This window comes from Haliotis rubra, unplaced genomic scaffold (genome assembly GCF_003918875.1).
Source record: "Haliotis rubra isolate DU_JTF1 unplaced genomic scaffold, ASM391887v1 Scf1348, whole genome shotgun sequence".
Lineage (NCBI taxonomy): Eukaryota > Metazoa > Mollusca > Gastropoda > Lepetellida > Haliotidae > Haliotis > Haliotis rubra.
This window is the reverse complement of record NW_025765279.1, coordinates 148,970-176,796: the sequence shown is the minus strand read 5'-3', so window position 1 is coordinate 176,796 and position 27,827 is coordinate 148,970. Positions and strand designations below refer to the sequence as shown.

General features: G+C 42.3%; 1 protein-coding gene and 1 long non-coding RNA gene across 2 annotated transcripts in view; both read right to left on the bottom strand.

Annotated features, from left to right (window-relative positions):
• Nucleotides 1-5,879: 5,879 nt before the first annotated feature.
• Nucleotides 5,880-7,711, bottom strand: LOC124267916. The gene is made up of 2 exons (XR_006896154.1): nt 7,669-7,711; nt 5,880-7,492 (listed from the first exon to the last, which is right to left on the bottom strand). It is a non-coding gene; the product is annotated as an uncharacterized LOC124267916 (long non-coding RNA).
• Nucleotides 7,712-8,368: 657 nt separating this feature from the next.
• LOC124267915 (activating signal cointegrator 1 complex subunit 2-like) overlaps nt 8,369-27,827 on the bottom strand; it is a 30,381-nt gene continuing 10,922 nt past the window's right edge. Inside the window, 12 exon segments of the mRNA XM_046702906.1 lie at nt 8,369-8,653; nt 10,827-10,893; nt 12,455-12,655; nt 14,295-14,417; nt 15,961-16,064; nt 18,201-18,305; nt 19,830-19,951; nt 19,953-20,149; nt 20,927-21,001; nt 22,080-22,148; nt 23,366-23,473; nt 24,523-24,597. Of these exon segments, the coding sequence (XP_046558862.1) occupies nt 8,384-8,653; nt 10,827-10,893; nt 12,455-12,655; nt 14,295-14,417; nt 15,961-16,064; nt 18,201-18,305; nt 19,830-19,951; nt 19,953-20,149; nt 20,927-21,001; nt 22,080-22,148; nt 23,366-23,473; nt 24,523-24,597 (1,516 nt within the window). The 3' untranslated portion in view covers nt 8,369-8,383.

The following is a 27,827-nucleotide window of genomic DNA, read 5'->3' as shown; positions in this document are numbered from 1 at the left end:
CGTATTACAACACGAGAATCTATCCTCTGGAAACAGTGAGATTGTCCCTCACGGAGGACAAGACATTGAACAGAAAAAACATCCTTTGGGTCATTGCTCATAAGAGATGACCTAGTTACAGTGGCAGATGCCTTCACCCACTGGTCAAACTTACTGGAAAACCCTACATAGTGAACTTTGACCAGATCAGTTCCATCTGCATCTGTTTTAGACACAATAATCTTCACGCCAAAAGCTGTGAACTTCTCCAGCCTTTCTCCTTCGGTGTACTTGGGTTCGCAGCCTAAATGATGGTCCAGTGTTCAGTCTAGAGTAATCTAGAGCTTGTTTCAACCTCAACGTTGGTGGCATTCTGGCTGACAAAGGAAGATCATCATATAAATTATTTGAAAACCATTTGAATTTCATGAACAAGGGGATTAACTTACATTTTACTTTTGTTTTTCATATTGGAAGGTTTGTCTCTACTATTTTCGGAGAATAATATTGTTAAATATTAAACATAAAACATCATTCAATAACGTGGTAGGTACAAAACATGTGTCACTTTGGTCATTGCAAGAAACAGAGACATGCCTGTAAACACAGACCTTGTCATTGAGCTCGAAGAAGACGAGGTGCATGGGTTTCATTTAAGACTGAACATAATGTGTTCACAGCAATACAGTTTACTCCTCAAAATAGAGACGTTCCTTTCTTTTTGATCCCTTATTGTCATTTGTTCAAATTGTGTGTATATATAAAGTAACAGGAGCAAGCATTTTAGTATTCAATGTGTATTCACTACATGCAACACTACATGTAACAATTGGCTTCAGCCGATATAACTAGCACTAGGCTACAATTTTTCAATGTGCATATAAAGTGTGTACTGGTTTTGTTCTCTTCTTCCCCAACTTTTACCTTTTAACTCAAAAATAGGACTAAACAAAAGTAATTTGAATTTTCCAGAACATTTATTAGTAGTATCTTGTGTTCTTTGTTAAAATAAACATACAAAGTACATTTGTGTCAATGATATGAGATTTAAAAATTATTTTCTGAATATTTTACCTCAAAATAGACTTCACATAACATTATTGGACTTTTGTGTTGACCTTGTGTTCTCTTTGTGAAAATTACATAGAATGGTACATTTGTGTCTCAATATATGTGATTTTAAAAATTATTCACTGAAAATGTCAATTGTTCAACTTTTACCTGAAAAATAGGACATAGATTTATGTTACAGCAAACAGGTTAAAATATTTCAAGGGAGGACTTTTAGTACTCATTAGTTATAACTTACATATGTTGAAAACACTCAAATCATTTCTGTACCAATTTCTTTTGAGGTTTTGTCATATTTTGACTGGACTATATATGCCCAACACACCACTTGATTTCTAACAACAATGTAAACACATGAGAGTTATCGTCCCTGTCTAAACCTTCGTCACCCACGGCATTGTCACAGTGGAATAACCTGTTCGACTCGATACTTGTACTTGTCATATTTCTTCGCACAAGTCAGTCAGTAAATCACGCTTTTGCATATATGTAGTTGTACCTTGATATGTTATGTACAAGTATATACAGAAATGCGATCAAAATCAACTCACCAAATGTTGTGAAGGCAGATAATAAAACTCCGTCGCTCTTCCTTCCAACCTTGCTTCGGGTGCTGGATCCCAAAACGAGGCTCGTCCGAAATGTATGTTAACTGAATGTGGACTGGGTGGTATAATTCAAAATTGAAATACGGCGGGCATTTTACACCAATCGCAGTGATTTTTGCAAAGAGCTCTCAGTGTTGACAGGAAAAGATAACTACGGTTTAACCAGCTATCTGGCCGATAAAGAAACCCATTTTACGAGTGCTTCTTGAAACCCCTCCTTATAACGTACATGCAGAAATGTACCTTTGATTTATATCAAAGTACGGTGAAAATACAACTTTGATTTAACAAGTGCCCCAAGATATCATTTTAAACAACCCTGATTTATATAATTCAGTTTTAACCAAATCAACACAATCAGTACAGGGCAGCGTATGGTCGAGAAAAATAGTGATCTCTAAGAAAGTAGGTCAAACCATTACACATAGTACTGCGCTTAATGAGATTTATGTTTTGGTATGTATTTTGCTCTAGGTTTTTTCTCCACGTTTACACTTGGTTGGAAAAATACCCATGAAGGTCCGGGTTAGAATATTGAACTTCTATAACCCATGCCTGTCGTAAGAGGCCACTAACGGGATCGGGTGGTCAGCCTCGCTGACTTGGTTGACACACATGTCATCGGTTCCCAACTGCGCAGATCGATGCGCATGCTGTTGATCACTGGATTGTCTGGTCCAGACTCGATTATTTATAGCTAAGATACATAGCGTTCACTAACATGAACGCTCATGTTAGTGAACGCTATGCATCTTAGCTAGACTATTTACAGACCGCCGCCATATAGCTGGACTATTGCTGAGTGCGGCGTAAATCTAAACTCACTCACTCACTCACTCAGTTGGTTCGTAAACTACTTTCTATCATTTGCTAGACTATGCAAAGGGAGATAACGCGTGCCTCGCATTCCTCTATCTCTCGCATGAAAGAGTCTCGATCTAAGCTTGGATCGGATCGTAAGATCGGGACCGGCTACGATCGGCCTAAGATCGGTTAGTGGAACGGGTGTAACTTTTAGCTAAGACGATTGTAAAATTGGCGTAACTTGCTAAGATTGATCTTAGATAAGATCGGTTAGTGGAACAGCACCATGATCTTGAAAACGTCACCGATCTAGAACGAGAGGCAGAAATGGGACAGCATCGAAATAAAATTGTATCGTATCCGGGATCGCGATATGAAGAACTGTTTAGTGACGAACAATCATCGATGTATCGAATCAAACATAGATCAGCACAAGCGGCAATTCCGGTTCCTGAAAAACCGCTCCATCAGTATCCTTCACGCAGCGCTTGTAAAACCCATCAAACAGGCAGGATGGGGAATGGACAGGAATATATTCAGCACTTTGACCGATATCAACACTTGTCAATCCAACAGGTTTCAATCTGGGACACAGGACATTAGGCAATCGCAAGCTGGACCCAGCGACCCATCAAGAACCCTTTCATGTGGACCTAATGAAATGCTCAATAGTGATACTCCTAAACTTGGACAAACGAATACTGAGATCCAGCCCCTGGAAACGTGGACAATACAAAGAATAGAGCAAATCTGGGATCAGTTCAAATATGGAATGACAACGTCACGAGCATCTTCTGGGACAGACATGCTTACTGGCATGGTAATAGATGATTCGGGATGTTGCTAAGCAGCGGTCGGCGCCAAAACAAACAGCAACATTTCCATCAGCTGGCACTGCAGTGGGCGGACTGGGACTCCCCGAGACGATATTGTGCGGAGGACGGAAACTACCGAGGAAAGCCGGACATATCCTCGTACTCTGAACCAGACGGAGATTACTGCCCGATCCGCACGTTTCAGGACGGAGAGTAACTACACAGGGAGAGGAGTCTAGGGTTGAAGCAAATCTGTCTCCATCTGATAACAAGAGGAATCCCATTGATTTAATATCTGTTGCTAGGGAACAGGAGTCTAGGATCGGGAGCTAAACTGTCTCGATCTGATAAGAGGAATCCCAGGGACTTCACATCTGTTGCTAGGGAACAGGAATCTAGGATCGGAGCTAAACTGTCTCCATCTGATAACAAGAGGAATACCACTGACTTTATATCTGTTGCTAGGGAACAGGAGTCTAGGATCAGAGCTAAACTGTCCCCATCTGATAACAAGAGGAATCCCACTGACTTAACATCTGTTGCTAAGGAACAGGAGTCTAGGATCGGAACTAAACTGTCTCGATCTGATAAGAGGAATCCCACTGACTTAACATCTGTTGCTAGGGAACAGGAACCTAAGATCGGAGCTAAACTGTCTCGATCTGATAAGAGGAATCCCACTGACTTAATATCTGTTGCAAGGGAACAGGAACCTAAGATCGGAGCTAAACTGTCTCCATCTGATAACAAGAGGAATCCCACTGAGTTAATATCTGTTGCAAGGGAACAGGAGTCTAGGATCGGAGCTAAACTGTCTCGATCTGATAAGAGGAATCCCACTGACTTAATATCTGTTGCTAGGAAACACGAGTCTAGGGTTGAAACTAAACTGTCTCGATCTGATAAGAGGAATCCCACTGACTTAACATCTGTTGCTAGGGAACAGGAACCTAAGATCGGAGCTAAACTGTCTCGATCTGATAAGAGGAATCCCACTGACTTAATATCTGTTGCAAGGGAACAGGAACCTAAGATCGGAGCTAAACTGTCTCCATCTGATAACAAGAGGAATCCCACTGAGTTAATATCTGTTGCAAGGGAACAGGAGTCTAGGATCGGAGCTAAACTGTCTCGATCTGATAAGAGGAATCCCACTGACTTAATATCTGTTGCTAGGAAACACGAGTCTAGGGTTGAAACTAAACTGTCTCGATCTGATAACAAGAGGAAGCCCATTGACTTAATATCTGTTGCTAGAAAACAGGAGTCAAGGATCGGAGATAAACTGTCTCTGTCTGATATTAAGAGGAATCCCACTGACTTAATATCTGTTGCTGGGGAACAAGAGTCTGGGATAGGATCAACACCGTCTCCATCTGATACAGAAGAGAATCTATTTGACTTAATATCTGTTGCTAGGGAACAAGAGTCTAGGACCAGAGCTACACATCCTCGGTCTGATTTAGCCAATAATCCCACAGCAGTTGATGTGTCTACGCTCAGAGCTGAAAAATGGGAAGTTGGAAGTTGGAATATTGTATCTCAGGAATCCTTGAAAAAGAAACGGTTACGAGGAATCGAGCAGCATTATAATAATGAATTAAATATATACAAAACATCCATAAAGAGACATTGCACAGACCCTAATATACCTGGGTGGGGTATTCATGTAGATGAGCAATGGTCAGTATCGACGTTTAGCGGTGATGTTTTCAGACAAAACACAACGGACATAGGGCCTTGTGATAAACACGTTCACTCTTGTAATGGTATTATAAAGGATAGCCTGTGTGAATCGGTGAACGTTGAAATTTATGAAAAGGATTCCCGTAGCGGAGAACATATATCTTTCATATTCTGTCGTGGGCAACGTTATCAAATCGTCAGTTTGAAAGAATTTGAGACCTTACAATATAGTAAACAGTCCTCTACTGCTGTAAGTTGATCTGATGAAATAGAAAGGATTTTGAATAAATTAAATCAGTGGGAATGTTTTGTATGTACATGGTTCATTTTTCGTACTTTTAGAGAACAGATGTATAGTAGACTACACTTATAACGACATGAGGGATATGGCGAACTGTGTTTTGGGGTCACTTGCAGTACATTTATAGTCCGTTTGATTTCATTTGAGACCGATGAATTGCTCACTAACATAATATCTAATAAATGCAACAAAACCAAATTTTGCAGTCACATGAAATCAACAGACCAACTCTGATAATTTGTCTCAAAATTTTGGACACCCGAATAAATAGTTGTTTAACAAACGATCATTATTTTGTTGTCACTTTTCGCTATTTTGTACGAGGGGGGACCCCTTGCTGGTAGAACAGCCAGGTAATCAACAAGCGTGAAATTTCAATTTCACATTGTTGAACTCGCACACCTGGCTGTTCTACCAGGTGAGATCACCAAAAGTCTTTCACTCAGTACCCCTCAAACCACTGCTGAAGGTCCAGGTTAGAATCGGTCTTCAGCAAACCATCCTTGTCTTTAGGCGACTGACTGTACTGACTTATTCAGGTTCGATGACTTGCTCAGTGCATATCGCTGTATCAGTGTCAGTCAATTTCTAACTACTCAAAACAAAAACAACACATTTTTGTAACAGAATTTACTGTAACCATGGTAACATAAATTAATTCACATAATCCAGATTTCAAAGACAGATCAAGTTTCTAATTAATAAAGTTAAATGTAAAGTACATGAATGCATGGCTTCATGTCGTACATAAACAAACACCCCATCCATTCCCACTTCATTTCAGACTGAAAGTTTAAGTTTAGACCACCTGTCCTGTTACGATTCACTATCGATTCACTCTCGTATCAAACTGTATCCCTTCATCAATTAATTCATTTTTCATGCTCACTGGCAGTGATTGAAATAATTGTCAAACTCAACCAGACAGTCGAGCAGGTGACCAATAAATGTTGCCTGTCCGTCTTGAAAGTTGCCTGCCCGTCTTGAAAGTTGCCTGCCCGCAGTTTTGACTCATAAATTGCATTTTATTTACAAAAACAAACAAGTATCATTGTTTCAAATGTGAATTAATTCAGCAAATTAAAAACAACAAGCATGAAATGAAACACTCAGCCACATCCCCAGGCTGTGACATTAGTAAAGAGCCTGTTAAACTTGCAATTCCACTTATCGGTTTACATCATCAAAATGACATATTTTCTGAAACATTTGATACCAACCTCAAATATATCTTCTCGCATGTCATTCATACGAAGCTTCCAAAAGGGAGGCATTCAAAAATATCAGCCAGACAATTGGGATGGTGGAGATTTTTTCAGGCAGGACATCACAAAAGTTGCCAGTCTCGGGCAGGCGGGCAGGCCTTTAATTTGATCACTGCTCACTGGAATTGATTACTTACAAATATGTTTAAGAGATTGTTTTAACTTGGAACTAGTTTGTTGTTTATCTAAGTGAGATATGCAAAATGGAACATATCCATGCCACATAGCATTCTCTTCCCACAGAGGTTACTTGTCATATCTTCCTACGAACCTCTGTTCAAATACGGCCCTTTCATGGTGCGAGGGTTTAGGATTCATGATTGGTTGCAATCAGATTTAGTTGTGCAATCAGCGACGGTGTTTCACAAGTGATCATTCGCAAGGCCTCGGTAATAAACCTAGAACCTCTTCGACTGAGTGATGCTCAAACATTTCTTCTGGACAGAACTCAGTCATGTAACGGCAGATCAATGGTGTCTCCATCGCCCTCGTTGACAACGGACAAGCCAGCCATTAAATATCTTGTGTGTCACATCAACTCGTGTCCCCGACAGGAGAGAGATATTTGTGGCCCCATATTTGCTTGCATTAGTCAAGTTGGATCAAAGTCCATGTAACACATGTTCTGATTGGATAGAAAGAAGGGAGATAAGTTGTGTTGCGATTTTTTTGCCGCTAGGGGATTTTATGAGAACCGGGAAATATGGCCGTATTAGAACAGAGGTTGGTAGGAAGATATGACCAGTAACCTCTGTGGAAGAGAATGGCCATGTAGTAGCTTGTGGGTTTTTTAAATGGGCCCCTCACGGCAATGTTATTAGCCTAAATGCATCATTGTTCCCGTTGTATTGCTTTTTAAGCAATTACAGGACATGTTTGTTTTTTCATTCCTAGATATTAACCATAAAGAAGTTATGAAAAATTAATCACAGTCACTGCATTTATTATCATCACTTACAGTAACTATAGGGGCGGTGGGGTAGCCTAGTGGTTAAAGCGTGCGCTCATCTCGCAGAAATCCCGGGTTCGATTCCCCACATGGGTACAATGTGTGAAACCCATTTCTGGTGTCCCCTGCCGTGATATTGCTGGAATATTGCTAAAAGCGGCGTAAAACTACTCACTCACTCACTCACTACAGTAACTATATATTTGTAAAACATCATATTCCCCTCATAGTGTATTCATTGCAGTGTCCACAAAGATTCAAGTGAACCTGCACCAAGATTCAAGTTGGTGACCAGAATTAACTGTCCACCAAGATTCAAGTGAACCAGAATTAACTTATGGTCAAGTGAACCTGCTTCATTGAAATTAACTTATGTTCACCAAGATTCAAGTGAACCTGCTTCGATTGGTGACCAGAATTAACTTATGTTCACCAAGATTCAAGTGAACCAGAATTAACTGATTGGTGACCAGAATTAACTTATGTTCACCAAGATTCAAGTGAACCTGGGTTCGATTGGTGACCAGAATTAACTTATGTTCAAAGATTCACTGTTATCACCCCACTTAACTTCTGTTCCCAAGATTCAAGTGCACCTCAAATGGCCAGAATTAACTTATGTTCACCAAGATTCAAGTGAACCTGCTTCGATTGGTGACCAGAATTAACTTATGTTCACCAAGATTCAAGTGAACCTGCTTCGATTGGTGACCAGAATTAACTTATGTTCACCAAGATTCAAGTGAACCTGCTTCGATTGGTGACCAGAATGAACTTTATGTTCTGGAACCTGCTTGGTGGTGACCAGAATTTTATGTTCACCAAGATTCAAGTTGCTTCTGGTGACCAGAATTAACTTATGTTAAACACTGTTATCACCCTACTTCTTCTTCCCATCATGCACCTCAAATGGCCATCATTCCCCTTCCTCTCTTCCTGTCAGCCCCGGCTCGTCTGTTGTGATTCCCGCGGGCTGCCTTATTCTTTTCCTTGAACTTTCGGTTTTTTATCACATCTTTCTCTTGACCATGACCCTTCTGTTTGCCAACCACATCGTGCTGCTGTCGGATGCCACTGCCTCGATGAGTGCCACTTCGTTTCTGTTCTGCAATCTCGTGAATTTTGGCTGGGTCTTGAACAAACTCATCCCGGGCTGGTTTCTCATCATCGGACTCCTAATGAGAAGATAAGTATCTAATGAAAAGGTGGTAGTTACAAAGATTATATCACCAGTTACTGGGATATATACTACCCATCAAACGTTTAGACTCACTAGTGTAAATGTAGCTACTTACTTCAGTCAACTGTTCTAAACTAGATTTTGCAAAATATTCCATACTGTTTAAAGGTGCTGTTTACACATGAACTGATGTATTGTAAAACAAATTCGTAACATTGAACAGATTATTATCATGAGTTCAATAAATGATGAAACCTGGTGAAATTGCCACATTTTTAACAAAACCTTACATCAAAACGCAGCTGTTCACATGAACTATATTTGCATATGCTTTTCAGCATTTTGATGCAAGATCACCATGCAATTCATCTGCATAAAGTTTGCAGTTGGTTCCCCTAAGTCAGTGGAGAGATTCATCTTCGATGTAACCACATATATATACATAACATATGGTGAGTGCTTGAAGTGAGTCTAAACTTTTGATAGGTAGTATATAATCGTCTCAGACCACTTGGGTATTTTGAGACATTGTTAACATCTGTCTCATCATCAGTTCCAAATGACAGTATCAGCCAATTCAGTACCTCATTGCAGGGGGTAAAATCAGTATTTTTACAAGTCCACAGAAAGTAGTTCTTGTCTACAGAGAAGTTTGTCAACAGAGATATCATCTATGTAATGATAAAGGTGGTAGTTCAAGAGAAAATATCACCAGTTATTATGAAAATATATTAGTCTCAGACCACTTTGGTATTTTGAAACATTGTTTACATCTTCTGATGTTATATTCTAGTTATATCATGACATGTTAGCTTACTGAGGCAGGAAAGCCCAGGTGACGCAATTCTTAGACGTTTACAACTTAAAAGAAAACCTCAAGCCAAAAACTAGAAACACTAGGGGCAAACTGGGATGCAAACCCACTTTAAAAGGTTTCTGGTTTAAATAGTGACACAACTCATAAGAAGATGGAACCATCCATGCTCCTTTTAACTGAGAAGAGAGTGTGGGTTCGATTCCTGGATGGGACTCCACCAAAACAGATTAGAGATTCTGTACTTTACTTAGAATGTGTAATCACTAATATAACATAGCGTATTCAGCATTTTTAGCACCCAAGGCACTCAGGTAATTTAAACAGAAAGGGGCACTTATAAGAATACCCAAACAAGATGGGGACACTGATTAGGAACACTCACACAACAAGAGTCAATGAACGTGCATATCACCATGCATCACAAATGCTGATCTACTTCCGGGTTCATCAGGGTGGAAATAACTTTAAAATTGCTAGTGTACTCCGGTACAGTGGCACATGTAAAATCACTTGCACTAATAATTTTTCCAATATACCGTCCGTTTTTCTTGTTGATTTTTTAAATAAATAACATTATTAACATTGGAAAGTCAACTGGACACCAGGTACAGTGTGATATACAAATTTGCTTGCCCGACAGAAAAAAACACTGGACTTCGGACGTCGGGCAATGGGTTATTTCCACCCTGGTTCATGCTTCACCTCATTGTCCTGTACTGACTGTATTTTCTTATACAGTACAGTGCACATTTGTTTCACTTTATTTATTTATTTATTTATTTATTCAAAATTTATTTATTTATTTATTCAAAATGTATTTATTCATTATTTATTTATTTATTCAAAATTTATTTATTTATTCAAAATTTATTTATTTATTTATTTATTTATTTATTTATTCAAAATTTATTTATTCATTATTTATTTATTTATTCTTTATTTCTTTATTTCTTTATTTCTTTATTTATTTCTTTATTTCTTTATTTATTTATTTATTTATTTATTTATTTATTTATAGCTTCAATTTCCAGCTAGGCTGCTCACAGGCTGAATCCCTTAGTAGGAAGTGTGCATTACACATGGGAGTGAACTATACTCATAAAATATGGTACTTCTTTCATTTGTCCTTCATGATATTTAGCATAGCAAAATGAAAGTTAGAATGGGAATGACTGTCATGAAATGTGTGTGTGTGTGTGTGAAACATATTTCTAATAGGGATTACTTATTATGAAGGGGTGTTAATCTCGTTATAACATTAAATAGCATTTGACAACTTTCTAAATGGCAAGGTACCATGATTGGTTCCTATCTGATGGCGATCTACGTAATCTCGGAAACCATAGCTTACCTCAGATTCAACCTCTTCCCGTTTAGGTCCTCGGGCTGTCTGCAGTGCCCGTGGAACAACAAATGGCCTGAAAAAGGAAAAGTATATGTTTTACTCTGCAGCATATGACAATGAGATTCAGACCCATGAAGAACTGGTCTTCAGCTACCAATGCTTGTCTTCCCATTGACTGACTGACTGACTGAGTTTAGTTTTACGCCGCTTTTAGCAATATTCCAGCAATATCACGGCGGGGGACACCAGAAATGGGCTTAACACATTGTGCTCTTCCCAGTGAAGGTCCCGGTTAGAATTGGTCTTCAGCAAACCAATGCTAGTCATATGAGGTGACTAACAGCATCAGATGGTCAGTCTCACTGACTTGGTTGACACATGTCATTGTATCCCAGTTGCATGAATTAATGCTCATGCTGTTGATCACTGGATTGTCTGGTCCAGACTCGATTATTTACAGACCACCACCATATAGCTGGAATATTGCTGAGTGCAGCATTAAACAACTAAATATATCTATACCTAAAACTTCTACACTTTTAGGGGATGGGCCGGTTGGGGTAGCTTAGTGGTTAAAGTGTTCGCTTGTTACGCCAAAGACCTGGATTCGATTCCCCACAGGGGTACAATGTGTGAAGCCCATTTCTGGTGTCCCCCACAGTGATATTGCTGGAATATTGCTAAAAGTAGCATAAAACTAAACTCACTCACTCACTTTTAGGGGATTGATTTGTTTTCTTTCCGGAAACTGATTATAGGAATGTCAACATATACATTATTTACTGTAACAGAATGGCCTCAAATTGAACAGGTTAAAAGTCACATATCTAATATATACTATGAGACACTGGTGATAAATAATGATCGTTTAATAACGCACCCTTTGCATGGTAGTAGAATTTGGGATTTGGTGAGGTAGTGAGTTGACAACGTGACAGCGAGTCAGTTTTGGTTTTATGCCACTTGTGGCAATAATCCAGCAACATCACAGCCAGGGACATCAGAAATGGGCTTCACACATTGTACCCTTGGGGGGAATCAAACCCAGGCCCTCAGTGTGACAAGCAAACACTTTTACCAATAGGCTACCCCAACGCCCCCCCCAATGTGATAGAATTGATGCTGGGCCTCTAATACACACAAAATAGACACCTGGGCATCTAAATGAGGAATTACGATACATCTTAACAAGACTAATACATAAGTGAAGTTATTTTCAGACATTTTCATATGAGCATTGCACTTTTACATTCTTGCTGATGTCAGAGTATCATGTTAGGGGGTTGGCTTATCTATGAGATTGGCTTATATACGGTAAATGTCACAGTGTCCCAACAACAGATTAAAGGATTATATACGGTAAATGTCGAGGACTTAAAGGATTATATCGAGCAGACCAGTCCTTGTTGTACCCATTAATTCACAAAATACCATGTTCAGGGATAAACATACCTACAGCATATCAAGAGTAGTTATCTTTAGGTATGACGTGGTGGGAACCGAACCGACCTTCCGCTCCAGGCACTGACGCTACTACACAATTTCAATACTTTACAGGACCCCATATTACAAAAGCAGGACCATCTGAAAGTCAAAGTCAAAGTAAAACCCTGGGTAATAAAGAGGGCATGTACCTTCTGGCAGTGAGCTCTTCAGCAGAGTCTTCATCCTGGGCACCAATGTTGTTGGTGTCATACGTGTCATCATACTCGTCATCATACTCATAGTCTGGCAGGTTGTCATACATGCTGGCCTGGTCACGTGACCCGTAGGCATCGTACGTTGCCTTCAGCTGTTTCACAGTTGACTTGTCATCAAGGGAGGTATCATCAGCTCTGGGAAACAGACATCAGTTGCAATATACTGGACAAAAATAGTTAGGGATATATGTGAATTTTTAAATTATAATAATAATCTGTTTATTCATTGACACACTGATATAATATCAATCATAAACATACCAATATCCCTAACTTATTTTGTCCAGTATAGAAGCGGACCACAATACATGAAATATACTGAACTGAGGTTAATGTGACCACAAATTGGAACTGATCATTACGCTTCTTAAGCGATTATGTGTGTGGGTTCTAAACCATTCCCTGTCTGATTTTAACAGTCCCTAGCAGACTCCATCCACCTCATGGCCTTGTGGATCCAATTCCCAGACAGTTCCCACCCACCTCTTGCCCTGATGTTAACAGTCCCTAGACAGACCACACCCACCTCTTGCCCTGATGTTAACAGTCCCTAGACAGACCACACCCACCTCTTGCCCTGATGTTAACAGTCCCTAGACAGACCACACCCACCCCTTACCCTGATGTTAACAGTCCCTAGACAGACCACACCCACCTCTTACCCTGATGTTAACAGTCCCTAGACAGACCACACCCACCTCTTACCCTGATGTTAACAGTCCCTAGACAGACCACACCCACCTCTTGCCCTGATGTTAACAGTCCCTAGACAGACCACACCCACCTCTTGCCCTGATGTTAACAGTCCCTAGACAGACCACACCCACCTCTTGCCCTGATGTTAACAGTCCCTAGACAGACCACACCCACCCCTTACCCTGATGTTAACAGTCCCTAGACAGACCACACCCACCTCTTGCCCTGATGTTAACAGTCCCTAGACAGACCACACCCACCTCTTACCCTGATGTTAACAGTCCCTAGACAGACCACACCCACCTCTTACCCTGATGTTAACAGTCCCTAGACAGACCATGCCCACCTCTTACCCTGATGTTAACAGTCCCTAGACAGACCACACCCACCTCTTGCCCTGATGTTAACAGTCCCTAGACAGACCACACCCACCTCTTGCCCTGATGTTAACAGTCCCTAGACAGGCCCAACCCACCTCTTGCCCTGATGTTAACAGTCCCTAGACAGACCACACCCACCTCTTGCCCTGATGTTAACAGTCCCTAGACAGGCCCCTCCCACCTCTTGCCCTGATGTTAACAGTCCCCAGACAGACCACACCCACCTCTTGCCCTGATGTTAACAGTCCCCAGACAGACCACACCCACCTCTTGCCCTGATGTTAACAGTCCCCAGACAGACCACACCCACCTCTTGCCCTGATGTTAACAGTCCCCAGACAGACCACACCCACCTCTTGCCCTGATGTTAACAGTCCCTAGACAGACCCACACCCACCTCTTGCCCTGATGTTAACAGTCCCCAGACAGACCCAACCCACCTCTTGCCCTGATGTTAACAGTCCCTAGACAGACCCAACCCACCTCTTGCCCTGATGTTAACAGTCCCTAGACAGACCCAACCCACCTCTTGCCCTGATGTTAACAGTCCCTAGACAGACCCAACCCACCTCTTGCAGTGATGTCAACAGTCCCCAGACAGACCCAACCCACCTCTTGCCCTGATGTTAACAGTCCCTAGACAGACCCAACCCACCTCTTGCAGTGATGTCAACAGTCCCCAGACAGACCCAACCCACCTCTTTCCTTGGTGTATCCTGTTCATGTCCACATTTTCTTTGCGGAAGATGTCAAACTGGTCATTGTCAAAAACATTGGCTCTCTGGTCCACCAGACTCGATGATACATCCTCAAAGGTTTCTCTGGTAACAGAATAAAGATTATACCAGTGAATAGGTGACATATTCGCCCTTAACCCTGAAAAGCTGCAGGCCCTAAGGACCCAGAACCATAAAAAGTTGTAGGTCCTGATCAGAATGTGTAGGCCCTATATTATGATATGGAAATAATTCTCTTAGTTATTGGGAATGAAAAAACTGTCGGGCATAAGGACTTGCAGGAAACAAACGCTGTGGGTCCGTGTGGTTTTCAGTCAGCTTCCGGCCTAATGACCAACGTTAGTTTCAAACGCTGGCTCTGGATTCATATCATATGAATTCAAGGTTTGCAGTTTGCTTCAGTCAGCTACACCAACATCAACAGTTTTTGATTTGTTTTGTGCCTTAGATTAATCGTTGATAAGTTTTAGTTTTGGCATCTTTAAAGCGATACAGTTCGCTCTACCCCCATGTATAGTGTAGTTAAGTACAATTTTGCCTAACTATTATAGTTAAAATTGTATATCTGGTGAAAACCAGCTTTGAAAAACAGTGAATGAGTGAGTGAGTGAGTGAGTGAGTGAGTGAGTGAAGGTTTCTAGTCACATCTGCAGTATTTCAGCCATATAGTGGCTAAAAAATGTCACTGCATTAAAATCGACAATCTACATTAAGACATGGTATGTAACTCCCAAAAATTTCAGCCAGACCACAGGGCTGGTTAGATGTAAAACTTGCCAGCCCTGACCAAAACTTACCTGCCCACAAATAATTCATGGTATACAAGCGACATAGTTTATAATCCAATTGGAATTCATCATTTATTTTTTACGAGTGTATTAATAATGATTTATTATCCTGAAATATGATGACTATCGTCATATACTTGTCTAAATTTTAACCCGACCGTCGGGCCGGTGAATTTGAGAAGCTGGCAGTACGTGTGGAAAATAACCCGTCCCGGGCGGTCATGCAGGCAGGTATTTCGAACGCTGATTAAAAACAACCACAAAATCACAGATGTAAAACCAGCATGTAAATCTAAAACCACAGACAATATAACATGTAAAACAAGCTCCAGATCATCAACAACTGAAGGTAGATCTGAATAATAATAATAATAATAATAGTATATTTATATTGAGCATTTATCCATGCACATTGCATGCTCAAAGCGCTGACATATTACCCCTGGTCAACGAGTACAGAACACTCCATGTGGAGAATACAACCTGTCGCCTGTCAGGCACTCAAGGTTCAAATTCAGACTACCATCGTATCATACCAGGTACCCAGGTTTACTGCTGGGTGGACAGAGGCAATTTTGAACAAACTCACTTGCCTGAGGTGAGACCACATGTGTCACATATGCTTCGTTGTGGGGCAGGACTGAAGTCCTAGAAACTTTCAGGAGTCAAGCTGCCAAACACGGTCACCCATCCGAGGACTGTCCGCGACCAATGTTGCTTAACTTCAACTGATTGTGACCTGAGCTCTATGCACAGGACCACACACAACGTTTTTTTGAATAACAGAACCTAATCATTGATGTAATATAACATCAGCAGAGAGTTATGTCTTTCACTACCTTTCCATGAACTTGTCCATATCAAGGAGGGAGGGTGGGAGTTTATCTGTCAGCACAGCATTGATGGCCTGTTCCAGGTTGTAGCCGAACTCCTCCAACAAGACCTAAACACAGTGAGTGAGTGAGTGGCTGGGTGAGTGAGTGAGTTTTGCTTTACAGTGTGTAAGTAATATCACGGCAGTGAACACCAGAAATGGGCGTCACACAGTGTACCCATGTGGGGAATTGAACTCATGTCTTAGGCATGACTTTAACCAACAGACTACCCAACAATCTAAACTTTTGTGACAAATTTCATGCATAACAACTTTTCTACTCCAAAAGTGCGACATTTTGATTCTTGTACCATGGTTTGTTTTGAACAAAGTCACTTGTCAGTCCCTCCTGGATTCCGCGACAAATTTTTAAGAATTCCACAGCAATTTAAGTAAATTCTGCATCCCATTTTTCAAAATTCTGCAAAAACTTCTGCAATTAAAAACTTGAAAAAACACACAAAATAATGCAATTTCAATCTTCAAAAAGATCAATTTTGTGAACATAATTGTAGTGTCAAATTCAAATAATATTATTGTAAGGTGCTGAAGAGAATATTACCTTATGAATATATCATCTTTATTTGTGAATATTTTGAAAATATATCGTTATAACAAATGTCTCAGTTTGTTTTGTGTAACCAATCATGCTTTTGACATTTACTCCTACTTTTCGTTTCAGTTGATAGTCAATCTTGATTCAACTTTCAAAATGAGTAAATTCCACGGCAGAAAAATGGCAAATTCTGCAGGTATTCTGCATGAAAATGCGTTGTCCGTGGACCATACGTTTTTCTGCATCAAAAGGTAATTTCCGCGATTTATTCTGCAACTGCAGAATCGCTGAATCCAGGAAGGACTGACTTGTCGAAGCTGACGGAACATTTGTAGAATGCTTCTTAATTTACCTTACTTACGATGCATTCAAGTTTATAGCACCAATACAAAGAGTGAGCTGAGTCTTATGCCACAGCAATATTCCAGCATTATGGCAGCACCAGACAACCCAGCATGAACGTCGATCTATGCAACTGGGATAAGATGACATGTGTCAGCCAAGTCAGCGACCCTGACCACCTGATCCCGTTAGCCGCCTCTTACAACAAGCATGGGTTACTGATGTTTAATTCTAATCCAGTCACCAAAATAAAGAAGTTCTTGCACATGTGGATGCCTTGGGGGGCAGGTACTTGTACTAGTCCTGACTAACACTCATTTCCTAACTGTGCTAGCTCACTGGGAAACCTGCCCAAGTTTCACAGATACCCCCACTTCTTAACCAAGGGAGATAACTCTGTTCCGTGAATTGCAGCGCATAGGGCCCGTAAGTAGGTCACAGCACTTTGCGAGACCTTAGTACTTCCAGTGACAAACGTTTCATTCCTTTTCAAATGGTCAAATCGTCTCAGTTGACAGTAAGGAACCAATAGTCCTTGCAGGAATAACAAATTTCCGATCTAACCATCCCCAAATTAGCCAACTATTACGACTGTCAACAGCTGTGACAGCCAAGCATGGTTGTACACTTGGTCCGGTCTAGTACAGTCATATTTGGCGGTCGTGCAGTTTGGATTCAGAACCGTTTCTTGAATGTATAAACCTCCAGTGACGTCACTCTATTGTCTCGCCAGGTTCTTCTTTTTTTACCGAGTAAACCTCTGCAGGTAGTTTCGTGGGCATTCTCCAAGATATCCCGTGGATTTTCTGCAGAATTGCCCGCATCCCGGGGATTTTCTGAGGAATAGCCCTTGACGTTGAATTATTACTTGCTTTGAAGATTGATCTAACTTTGTCATGCTATCACTGAATTGATCAAAATATCACATGAAAACTTCCAATATGTAGTGCGCTGCCTGGTTTGAACCCTCTACCATTCACTTACAAGCTTGGCGGTTTTATCCCCTAGGCTATGATAAATCGCTATGAAGAATGAAATTGTCAGTATGAACCATGTGTTCCTCACAAGACAGGTAGTCCGGGCCACATTAGAACACAGTGAGTGAGTCAGTCAGTTTAGTTTTACACCACTTTTAGCAATATTCTAGCAATATCATGGCGAGGGACACACATTATACCCACGTGGGGAATCGAACCTGGGTCTTGGCGTGACGAGCCAACTCTTCAACCACAATCTACCTCACCGCCCAGACCACATTAGAACACAGCCAACAGTGACCTTGGAGACTCGTTTAGTTTAATTCCTACCTCAATAAAGCCCTCTCCAAGTTCCGGCAGCAGATCCTTCACAGATGAGATAAGCGAGTCTATCTCAATGATGGATGGACGCGGTGCACATGCTCCCTGAACATCCTGTAAGAAATACAAGTAGGACATAACTTTCATTACATAATACTGCACTGGCTTCTATACACTTGGTGAGTGCTCCAAGCACCATTACTATCATCAATGTCAAGGGACTGATTTACACTTTTGTGTCATTCTCAAAGTACTTGCAATACAAACCATACTAAATAATAATAATAATGGATATTTTAAGCATGCCATTTTCCACCCACTGATACATGCTCAAGGCGCTACATAAAAGCATTCATACAATGCATACAGAGGATAAAATAGTAAAATAAGTATACATTGAAACTGATGACAGAAAGATTGATTTTAGGGATAGGCTTTGGAAAAAAAGAAAGTCTTCAACTTAAGTTTTGAAAGTTTCCAATGTGGGAGACTGCTTTATGTGGAGAGGGAGAGAATTCCACAGAGTAGGACCAGCGTACTGGAAAGACCTCTTGCCAAAGGAAGAGAGGAGAACTTTGGGAATGGAGAGAAGACATTGGTCTTGAGATCTGACCTTTCCACATTATGAGTGAATGAGTATGATCTTACCACACATAAATGTCGTTTTCTGATTGGCTGAGCATTCTTCTATTATTTTAAATTTACCCTGCTTACAAGCCAGTAACATTTTCTATGTCATCCCCTTGAATGCCGAACTGTGTGAATTCATTTGTTTTTTTATCTCGAATAATTGAGTCACGTACGATTTACAGAAATTACCGATATTTTGTGAATGCAAATTGATGGAAGGGAGATAATTCTAAATTTGCTTTTCTTGTCGTCCTCTGTCGTCAGTATTAGCTAATTGCCTAACTCTGGTACTCTTTATTATGATCAGATACCCGTGCTTCAAACAGTTCAAGGGGCGGTGGGGTAGCCTAGTGGTTAAAGCGTTGGCCGGGTTCGATTCCCCACATGGGCACAATGTGTTAAGCCCATTTCTGGTGTCCCCCGCCGTGATATTGCTGGAATATTGCTAAAAGCGGCGTAAAACTAAACTCAGACAGTCAGTCAGTCAAACAGTTCAAAATTAACACTGAGGTGTTTGGTAAGTTAAAAGAGTTGTTCACTGGTCACGAGGGGGGCATAGGTTGATGTACCCTCTATGTTTGCTAATGTTCCCTGAGCCCGTAGTTTATATTGTTTTATGCTGTCTCAGCAATATTTCATGACTATCACACTGGGGGAAACAACTGGGCTCACACAGGGAATGGGAACAGAACCTTCAGCGGGAAGAGCAAACAACTTACCTGCCACTCTACCTCACCATCCATCTCGGTATTACAAGTCAAACTCATTGATAGGTACCAGTACCGTTAGAGAGTGAGTGAGTTTTACACCGATTTCAGCAATATTCCAGTAATATCATGGCAGGGGACACCAGAAATGGGCTTCACACATTGTGACCATGTGGGGAATCGAACCAAGGTCTTTGGCGTGACGAGCAAACACTTTAACCACTAGGCTACCGCACTGCTGTATATATTATCATTAAACAAACTGATCAAATTTGTAGAAATATTGAACCATGATACTTACATAATCCTCTGTCTGATAGACATCTCCACGATAGCCCTGGCCAGAGTAGTCATCCATTGACTCTCCATCAGCCTCACCCATAGCTCCGGCCCCTAGTGCACCAGCCCCGCCCCCCATTGCACCAGCCCCCCCCCATTGCACCAGCTCCGCCCCCTAAAGCACCTGCCCCGCCCATTGCTCCCTCCTCTAGTGGCCCTGGGGAGCCGTCAGGACTGGTCCTTCCGCCGGCAGACATGGCTCCCTTTGGTTTCTTCCTCTTGCCAAACGTAGCGAATGCGCTGTTGATAGCATCGTGGATGTATTGCACCTGGGTTTCATCACTGAACTTGTTAAAGAATCTTATTCTTTCAAAGTAGTTCATAATGAACAAAGCAACTTCCTAAAAGTAACATGTTACATTTGTGATTACAGTTCCTTATTAATTTATTCCATCTATATGCCGGCAGTCAGTAAACAATCAAATCTTGATCAGAGCAAAGGAACTGATCCAAACCTCAGTTAACAGTGAGTTTAGTTATACGCCACACTTAGCGATATTCCAGCTATATGGCAGCGGTCTGTAAATAATCGAGTCTGGACCAGACAATCCAGTGATTAACATCATGAGCATCAATCTATGCATCTGAGATACAATGACGTGTCACCCAAATCAGTGGGCCGATCCCATCAGTCGCCTTTTACAAGCATGGGTTGCTGAAGACCATTTCAAACCTGTCTCCTCTCTGGTTTAGCAATAAAAAGCTATTTAGATACATGTAAATATTCATCTTGGTCAAACTTTATGAGCTATCGTAACTCTCTGGTTCACGATTTCCTGACCACCAAAGCCTGTTAGTCGCCTTTGGGACAAGCATGGGTTGATGAAGACCCATTCTAACCCAGATCGTCACAGGGGAGACAAACATGGGCAGCTGAAGACCAATTCTAACCCGTATCTTCAAGGGTCTGAATGTCATTGTCCTAAGCTGAAGAGTAAGACATATTTTATTCCTTTTTCAGACCATTTGTTGTTCCACGGGCACTGGTGCAGACCAGTTTTAACGGGTTCTTCCCAGGTTGTTCAATGATGAGTAATGATAGTTCACCAGGAAGGATACATGTCACAAGATGTCTGACACATAATATCAGCATATTCCTGGAAGCTGTACCTGCTCTCGTAGTCAGCCAGGAACCTGCAACAAACACCATCCCATTATTAAATATATCCAAGGGACTGATGCATGTCAGTCGCTGTGGTTCTACAAAAATCTCACCACTGTGTTTTTTGTTTTGTTTGTTGTTTGAGTGAGTGAGTGAATTTAGTTTAACGCCGCACTCAGCAATATTCCAGCTATATGGCAAACGGTCTGTACATGATCAAGTCTGGACCAGACAATCCAGTGATCAACAGCATGAGCATCAATCTATGCAAGTGGGATACGATGACATGTGTCAATCAAGTCAGCGTGTCTGACCACCTGATCCTGTTAGTCGCTTTTTACGACTAGCACTCGCAGCTGTCCCATTAGTGAATCAGCGAGTTTAATTCTACAGCACACAGTGAGTGGTTTTACACCACTTTCGGCACTATTCCAGCAAGGTGAGGTCAAATTGGGTTTAACGTCGTTCTTGAGAATATTTCGCTCATATGACGACGTGCATGCGTGTGTATGTGTATGTGCGGCTGCTTGTACTAGCCCAGACTTAAGCTGGTTTCATAGTGCTAGACCACTGAGATACCATGCCGCAGTGAAGCATGAATACCCCACCCAGACACATTATACTGACTCCGAGCCGACCAGTCCTTGTTGTACCCATTAATGCCGAGCGCCAGGCAGGGACCAACAAGTACCACATTTTAACGTCTTTTGGTATGACGCTTTTACCACTACACCATGGAGGCGGTCTAAGAGTGAGTGAGTGAGTGTGGTTTTACGCAGCTTTTAGCAATATCACGGCAGGGGACACCAGGAATGTGCTTCACACATTGTACACATGTGGGGAGTTGAACTCGCGTGACGAGCAACAACTAGGCTGCTCAGCCGCCCATAGGGAAGCAGCCTCACACATTATAAGAAACAGCCTCACACATTACAAGAAACAGCCTCACATATTATACCATGTTGGGAATCAAACCCTGTCTTAGACGTGACAAGAACTGCTTTAACTACTACACTACACTACTGCCTGTTGGTGCTACTGAACATCAAACTTTAATTATGGTGAATATTGAGGTACGTATCGTATCGTGACGAAGTGTGAATTGTTTACCTGCGTTCTCCCAACACAGCAGACATGGTGTGAAGGAAGTCTTCTATGTTTTCTGCCACCTCTTCTCCCCTGAAAACCAACCACAGTTTTACATGGTGTCATAGACATGCCGATTCCAGTAATAGTGAGTGAGTGAGTTTAGTTTTACGCCGCTTTTAGCAATATTCCACCAAAATCACGGCGAGTGACACCAGAAATGGGCTTCACACATTGTACCCATGTGGGAAATCGAGCTTTATCCACTAGGCTACAGGTTCTTAATAGTGAGTGATGAGTTTAGTTTTACGCTTTTAGCATCCACTAGGCTACAGCACTTGCCCATGTGGGATTCTTCGGCGTGATGAGCTTAACAGTAATAGGCAACATTAAATAGGCAGTAACAGTTTCAATTATCCGATGTTAAAAGTAATAATGCTCTTACAGTTTCTGATGATTTGGAGGTTAACTGAACGTCAACGTTATTCCTTCTAAAAACACTGCCTACCTGTCCCCAAACACCACCTTCAACATACCAACAAATACTACTCCTCATCAAGCACCACCCATTCTCCCCAAAACACTGTCCAGATATTCCCTAACACCTTATAACTATCACTAAGCACTGCCTAGTTTTTCCCAAACAATGTCTAGACCCTCCAGATAGGGCCTAATTCTCCAAAAACCAGCAACACCCCCACCAAACATCACCTATTCATCCACAAGCACCACCAATCCCTTACCATCAGTGTGCGAAATAGCCACTGACCCGCTAGCCCGTGGCTTGTCAAAATCCAGTCGGGCCAGTAAATCTCCACAATCATTGGCCCCGACTGGCTAGTGAATTTTCATTGGGTCATTTTGTAAATATATCACTCTCTCCGACTTGTTAAATTATAATACTCTTTTACACGATGCAAGATTATGCCCTAATAAAAATGTTAATCATATTAGCAGCTTTTCTAGATTAATTTCTACATTGAAATTTCAGGCAAGTGAATTATTTTGTGGGCTAGCAACTTTCAGGCATAGCTAGCCCGACACGGTAGCGAAATTTGGAAAATATTTCGCACACTGCTTACCAAAACAATTTCTACTCTCCTATTAACAACCATCTACCCCTCCACAAATGCTAAGCCTGTCCAAGAACCTTAACCCTCCCCAAAAAGCTGCCTGTACCTCCCCAAGAAAGGCTACAGCTCCCCAAATGTTGCCTCCCCAAGAGGACACAACCCCCTTAAACTGTTGCCACACCCCATCCCCACAAAGAGAACACCCCCCTCTTCAGCGTGAGCCGAAGTGCATCTTACCCCTTCTCCAGCACTGGCTCGATACAGGTGTGCCCTAGGATGGTGTGGAATATCTTCTGTAACGACTTCCTGGACTGATGCAGTTTCTGCTTCAGCAACCTCTTGTGGCTGAAATATGACAAGCATCAACGAGTGAGTGAGTTAGTTTTATGCTGCTTTTAGCAATATTCCAGCAATATCATGGTTGGGACACCAGAAATGGGCTTCACACGTTGTACCCATGTGGAGAATCGAACCTGGGTCTTCGGCGTGACGAGCGAACACTTTAACCACAAGGCTTCCCCTACCAATGAGTGAACCCAACATCAAGAATGAGCTCAATGAGTCTATGGTTCATTTTTGACATTGCATCTCAGCTTAATGTTCCTTTGATCAGTATCTGGCTACTTAAGAGGATTTGAGAATTCATTGGTTTTACTCAGTAATAACCCAGCTATTTGACCACTACATGTAAATAATTGCGTGACTGAGTTTAGTTTTATCCTGCACTCAGCAATATTCCAGCTATATGGCGGCGGGCTGTAAATAATCGAGTCTGGACCAGACAATCCGGTGATCAACAGCATGGGCATCGTTATTCGCAATTGGGAACAGATGACATGTGTCAACCAAGTCAGCGAGCCTGACCACCCGACCCCGTTAGTCGCCTCTTACGACAAGCATTGGTTACTGAAGATCAATTCTAACCCGGATCTTCATGGGACGTAAATAATTGAGACTGCACCCAACAATCTAGTGATTGACATTATGAGTGACCATCCACAGCATCTGCATCATGCCGTCAATGAAGTCTGCACATCTGTCTGCCAATCTGCAAACACGCACAGTGTGTTTCTGTGCATTTATGGGCGGTGGGCTAGCCCTAATGGTTAAAGTGTTGGCTCGTCACGCCAAAGACCCGGGTTCGAATCCCCACATGGGTACAATGTGTGAAGCCCATTTCTGGTAGTGGTGTCCCCCGCCGTGATGTTGCTGGAATATTGCTAAAAGCGGCGTAAAACCAAACTCAGTCAGTCAGTTCTGTGCATTTATCTGTGTTTGTGTGTGTCTGTTTGTCTGTGTCCATGTTTTATCTTCTCCCATATTTTAGTGTGGCATGGCTGGTGATCAAAACACTGGAAGTCAATGTTATTTGTAACCATGGTAACATTCCTCACCTCATCGTCTCAAATTCTCGCACTTTCAGAGCAGCTTGTATCTCGGGAACAATCCCTTCATAAAAAGATGCTAATCTGAAAAACAAAGAAGAAACATGACTGAATGAATGAAAACGTTAGAAGGATTTATGTCAATTTTAGCAATAATCTAACAATATCCCGGAAGAGGACAAGAGAAATGGGCTAACAATAGTACCCGAAGAGAATAAAACCCAGGCCTACAAATGGGCAAACACTTCAACCACAGGCTACTGCATCACTATAACTTTCCCTGATTTGAGATGTTCAGCTAAAACCCAGGCCTACAGTATGACAAGCAAACACTTCAACCACTAGGCTGACTGCATCACTGAATTTTCCCTGATTTAATCTAATATGTTCAGCTAAAAAATGGGCTTCACATTGCTTTGTGGGATTGAACTTGTATTTCACGTGAAAAAGCTTTAACCATGAGACCAATAAAAAGGAAGAAACTTTAAAGCTTTGGTATATATTATTGTCTTGAATGATATATCAAAACACACTAAAATATATCTGAATTTAAGTAAATAAAACTGAAAAGGTATTTTTAGATTAAAAACATTGTTTTAACAAGCTTACATTCAGACGTACTTATGCTTATGCCTACCTGTTAAGCTTCCTACCGTAAGTCGAGTGGAAACGAGGTGTAATCACAACACAACCCCACCTGTGCAATTACCTCCCCTTCCCTGTCACCAATCTTTCCGGAGCCCAAGGCCAAAAGCCAGAGAAGAGCAACAAACAGGCCAAAGTCCAGAGGGGTGGATGGGTGGGACTAAACGGTACATCTGAATGTAAGCTTGTTAAAACAATGTTTTTCTTCAACGATATGTTCCATTGTCAAGTATTTCCAAGACTAAAACAGTTGTTCCAAAATCGTTTATGTTCGATTATGATAAAATGTGATCGATTGCTTGGTCGTTTGGTCACTGCAATCAATCTTCGATTATTTCAATTAATCGGAACACCACTAGTTCATAGGAACCGCTAGTAAGATCACACAGAACGATGTTAAGATCCCAAGCATGAGGACGGAATTTACAAACTTGATCCTCCAAAGAACAAGTCCAAAGGAGTTTTTGAAGGGCAGGAACTTTCGTGGGTTTGTCACCCGAGACAACTGAACTGATGGCAGCCAAATAAGTCGAGATGGTCGAACCCTTGAGACGCCATGAGGACCGAAGGTGAACTAAGAAATCAGCCACCTGTGGACGCGTAGCAGAAGATAGAACAAGCCCCTGTTTCCAAAGAGAAGGGAAACCCACTTATCATCATACAGAAATCGTGAACACGATGAGCTGATAAAAAAAGCGCGGCAGCCCAACCAAGTAACCCTTCTTGATCAAGGAAGCTGTGAGCAATTCCTCTTGAAGTTGGAAGGCGTTGCTGTTTGGATGCAACAGAAGATCCTCCCAGAATGAAACAGCGAGTGGAGGCCGATTAACAACCCGTAACAACTCCGGGAACCACGTCCTTGCCGGCCAATAAGGCGTGACCAAAAGCAGACAAAGTCGATTGGTCTGTCGAATCTTCTCCAAGATCAAATGTAACAGAATCGTGGGAGGGAACGTGTAAGCGTCGAGACCTTCCCACGATATCGCCAGGGCATCGTGGTCCCAAGTCAGCGGATCCGAGACAGGAGACACGAAGCGAGGGAGACGATTGTTGTGCCGTGTCGCAAACAGATCCACCTGTGGAGTCCAGAAAAACTCCGTCAGATGGGATTGAGCATCCACTCTGTGGGAGAGGGACGAGATGGATGCAAGAGAGCGTCGCAATCACGTTTCTGGCCCCGGGAATGTGACGCACCCGGGCCTCCATGTGTCAGGCATCAGCAAGGGCGAAGAACTCAAACGTGAGGTCGAGGAGAGCAGATGACTGGGTCGATCGCAGTCGGTTGATGTAGTAGACGACCGTCACATTGTCCGACTGTATCACCAACCACCTGCCGAAGAGGCGACGTTCCCAATTTCAAATGGCCCGAATGACTGCGTCGAATTCGAGACAACTGATGTGACAAACCTGTTCATCTGGTAACCACTGCCCGGGGACCTGATAGTCTTCGAAATGAGCCCCCCAACCTTCGACGTAGAGATGAGACTGAAACTGAGGCACACTCATAGAGACGCTTTCGCAAACGTTCAGCGGCAGGTGCCACCACTCCAGATGACGACGGAGATGAACTGGCAAGTAAAGCAGACCATCGTGAAACAGCAGATGGGGGTAAAGAAATCGCTGCAGGGGACGAAGGTGGAGTCGACCGCAAGAAGTGAGACGTCAACAGTCCCAAAACCTCCTGCCAACGATGCACCATCGCCGGCGCAGGCAGAAGGGTGGGAAGGCAGGCGACGATCTTGTCCCATCAATCTGGAGGAATCACAACCAGATTGAGCGCCGTCTTGAAACGAATGCCCACGCATGTCAAATCCTGGGTGGGGATAACTCGGACTTCTGGAGGTTGTAATCCACCCTAGCGAAAATCGAGGGTGGTAATCATCTCCAGACGTAAGTCCGACAGGATTTGATGCCCTTGCAGACCATTGTCTAGGTAGAAGGCAACCCTGATAGCTTGGCGATGAAGAAAATCCACGACCGGTTTCATAATGCGAGAGAAAATGAACGGGCCATGGAAATTCCAAATGGAAGGGCTGCCCATTGGTAATGAATGCCTTGATAAACAGAACGGAGATATTTCTGGAACCCCTGGTGAATCGGAACATGTAGATAGGCGTCCTGCAGGTCTATCAATATGACAAAATCGTTTGGCAGAACCATCCAACAAAGAGAACTGAGAGAGATCATGGTGAACTTGTCCGGTGGATGGAGATACGTGGCATTGAAATGCTTCAGATTCAAAATGAGGTGCATTTTGGACAAGTTCTTCTTCGGAACAAGGAAGATAGGGGCGACATCACCGAGGATCCGAGGCGTAACGGCCGCCTTCTCTACCAAAGTGATGATGGCCTCCGTCAGCCGGGCCATTGGTGGAATCTTGTTTGGTTGGGGGGCATAACCCCTTGTCAAAAGTCGTTGAACAAACGGGTCGTCTAAAACGGCCGATCTCTGAGAACAGAACCGAAGCCTCCCGCCAACCGGTGGCGTTTCTAATGGTTGCGCCACTGGAAGAGAAATCGGATCACTCCCGTGTGCCCTTACCTCCACGTTACGGCGTGGAAAATGACACCCATCTTCTATCTACAACAGATCGTCGGTCGCGACTGGTCAAACGGTTTGCTCGAAAAACCTTCTGAACATAACGTTGTCGGTATCGTTGTTCAGGAACA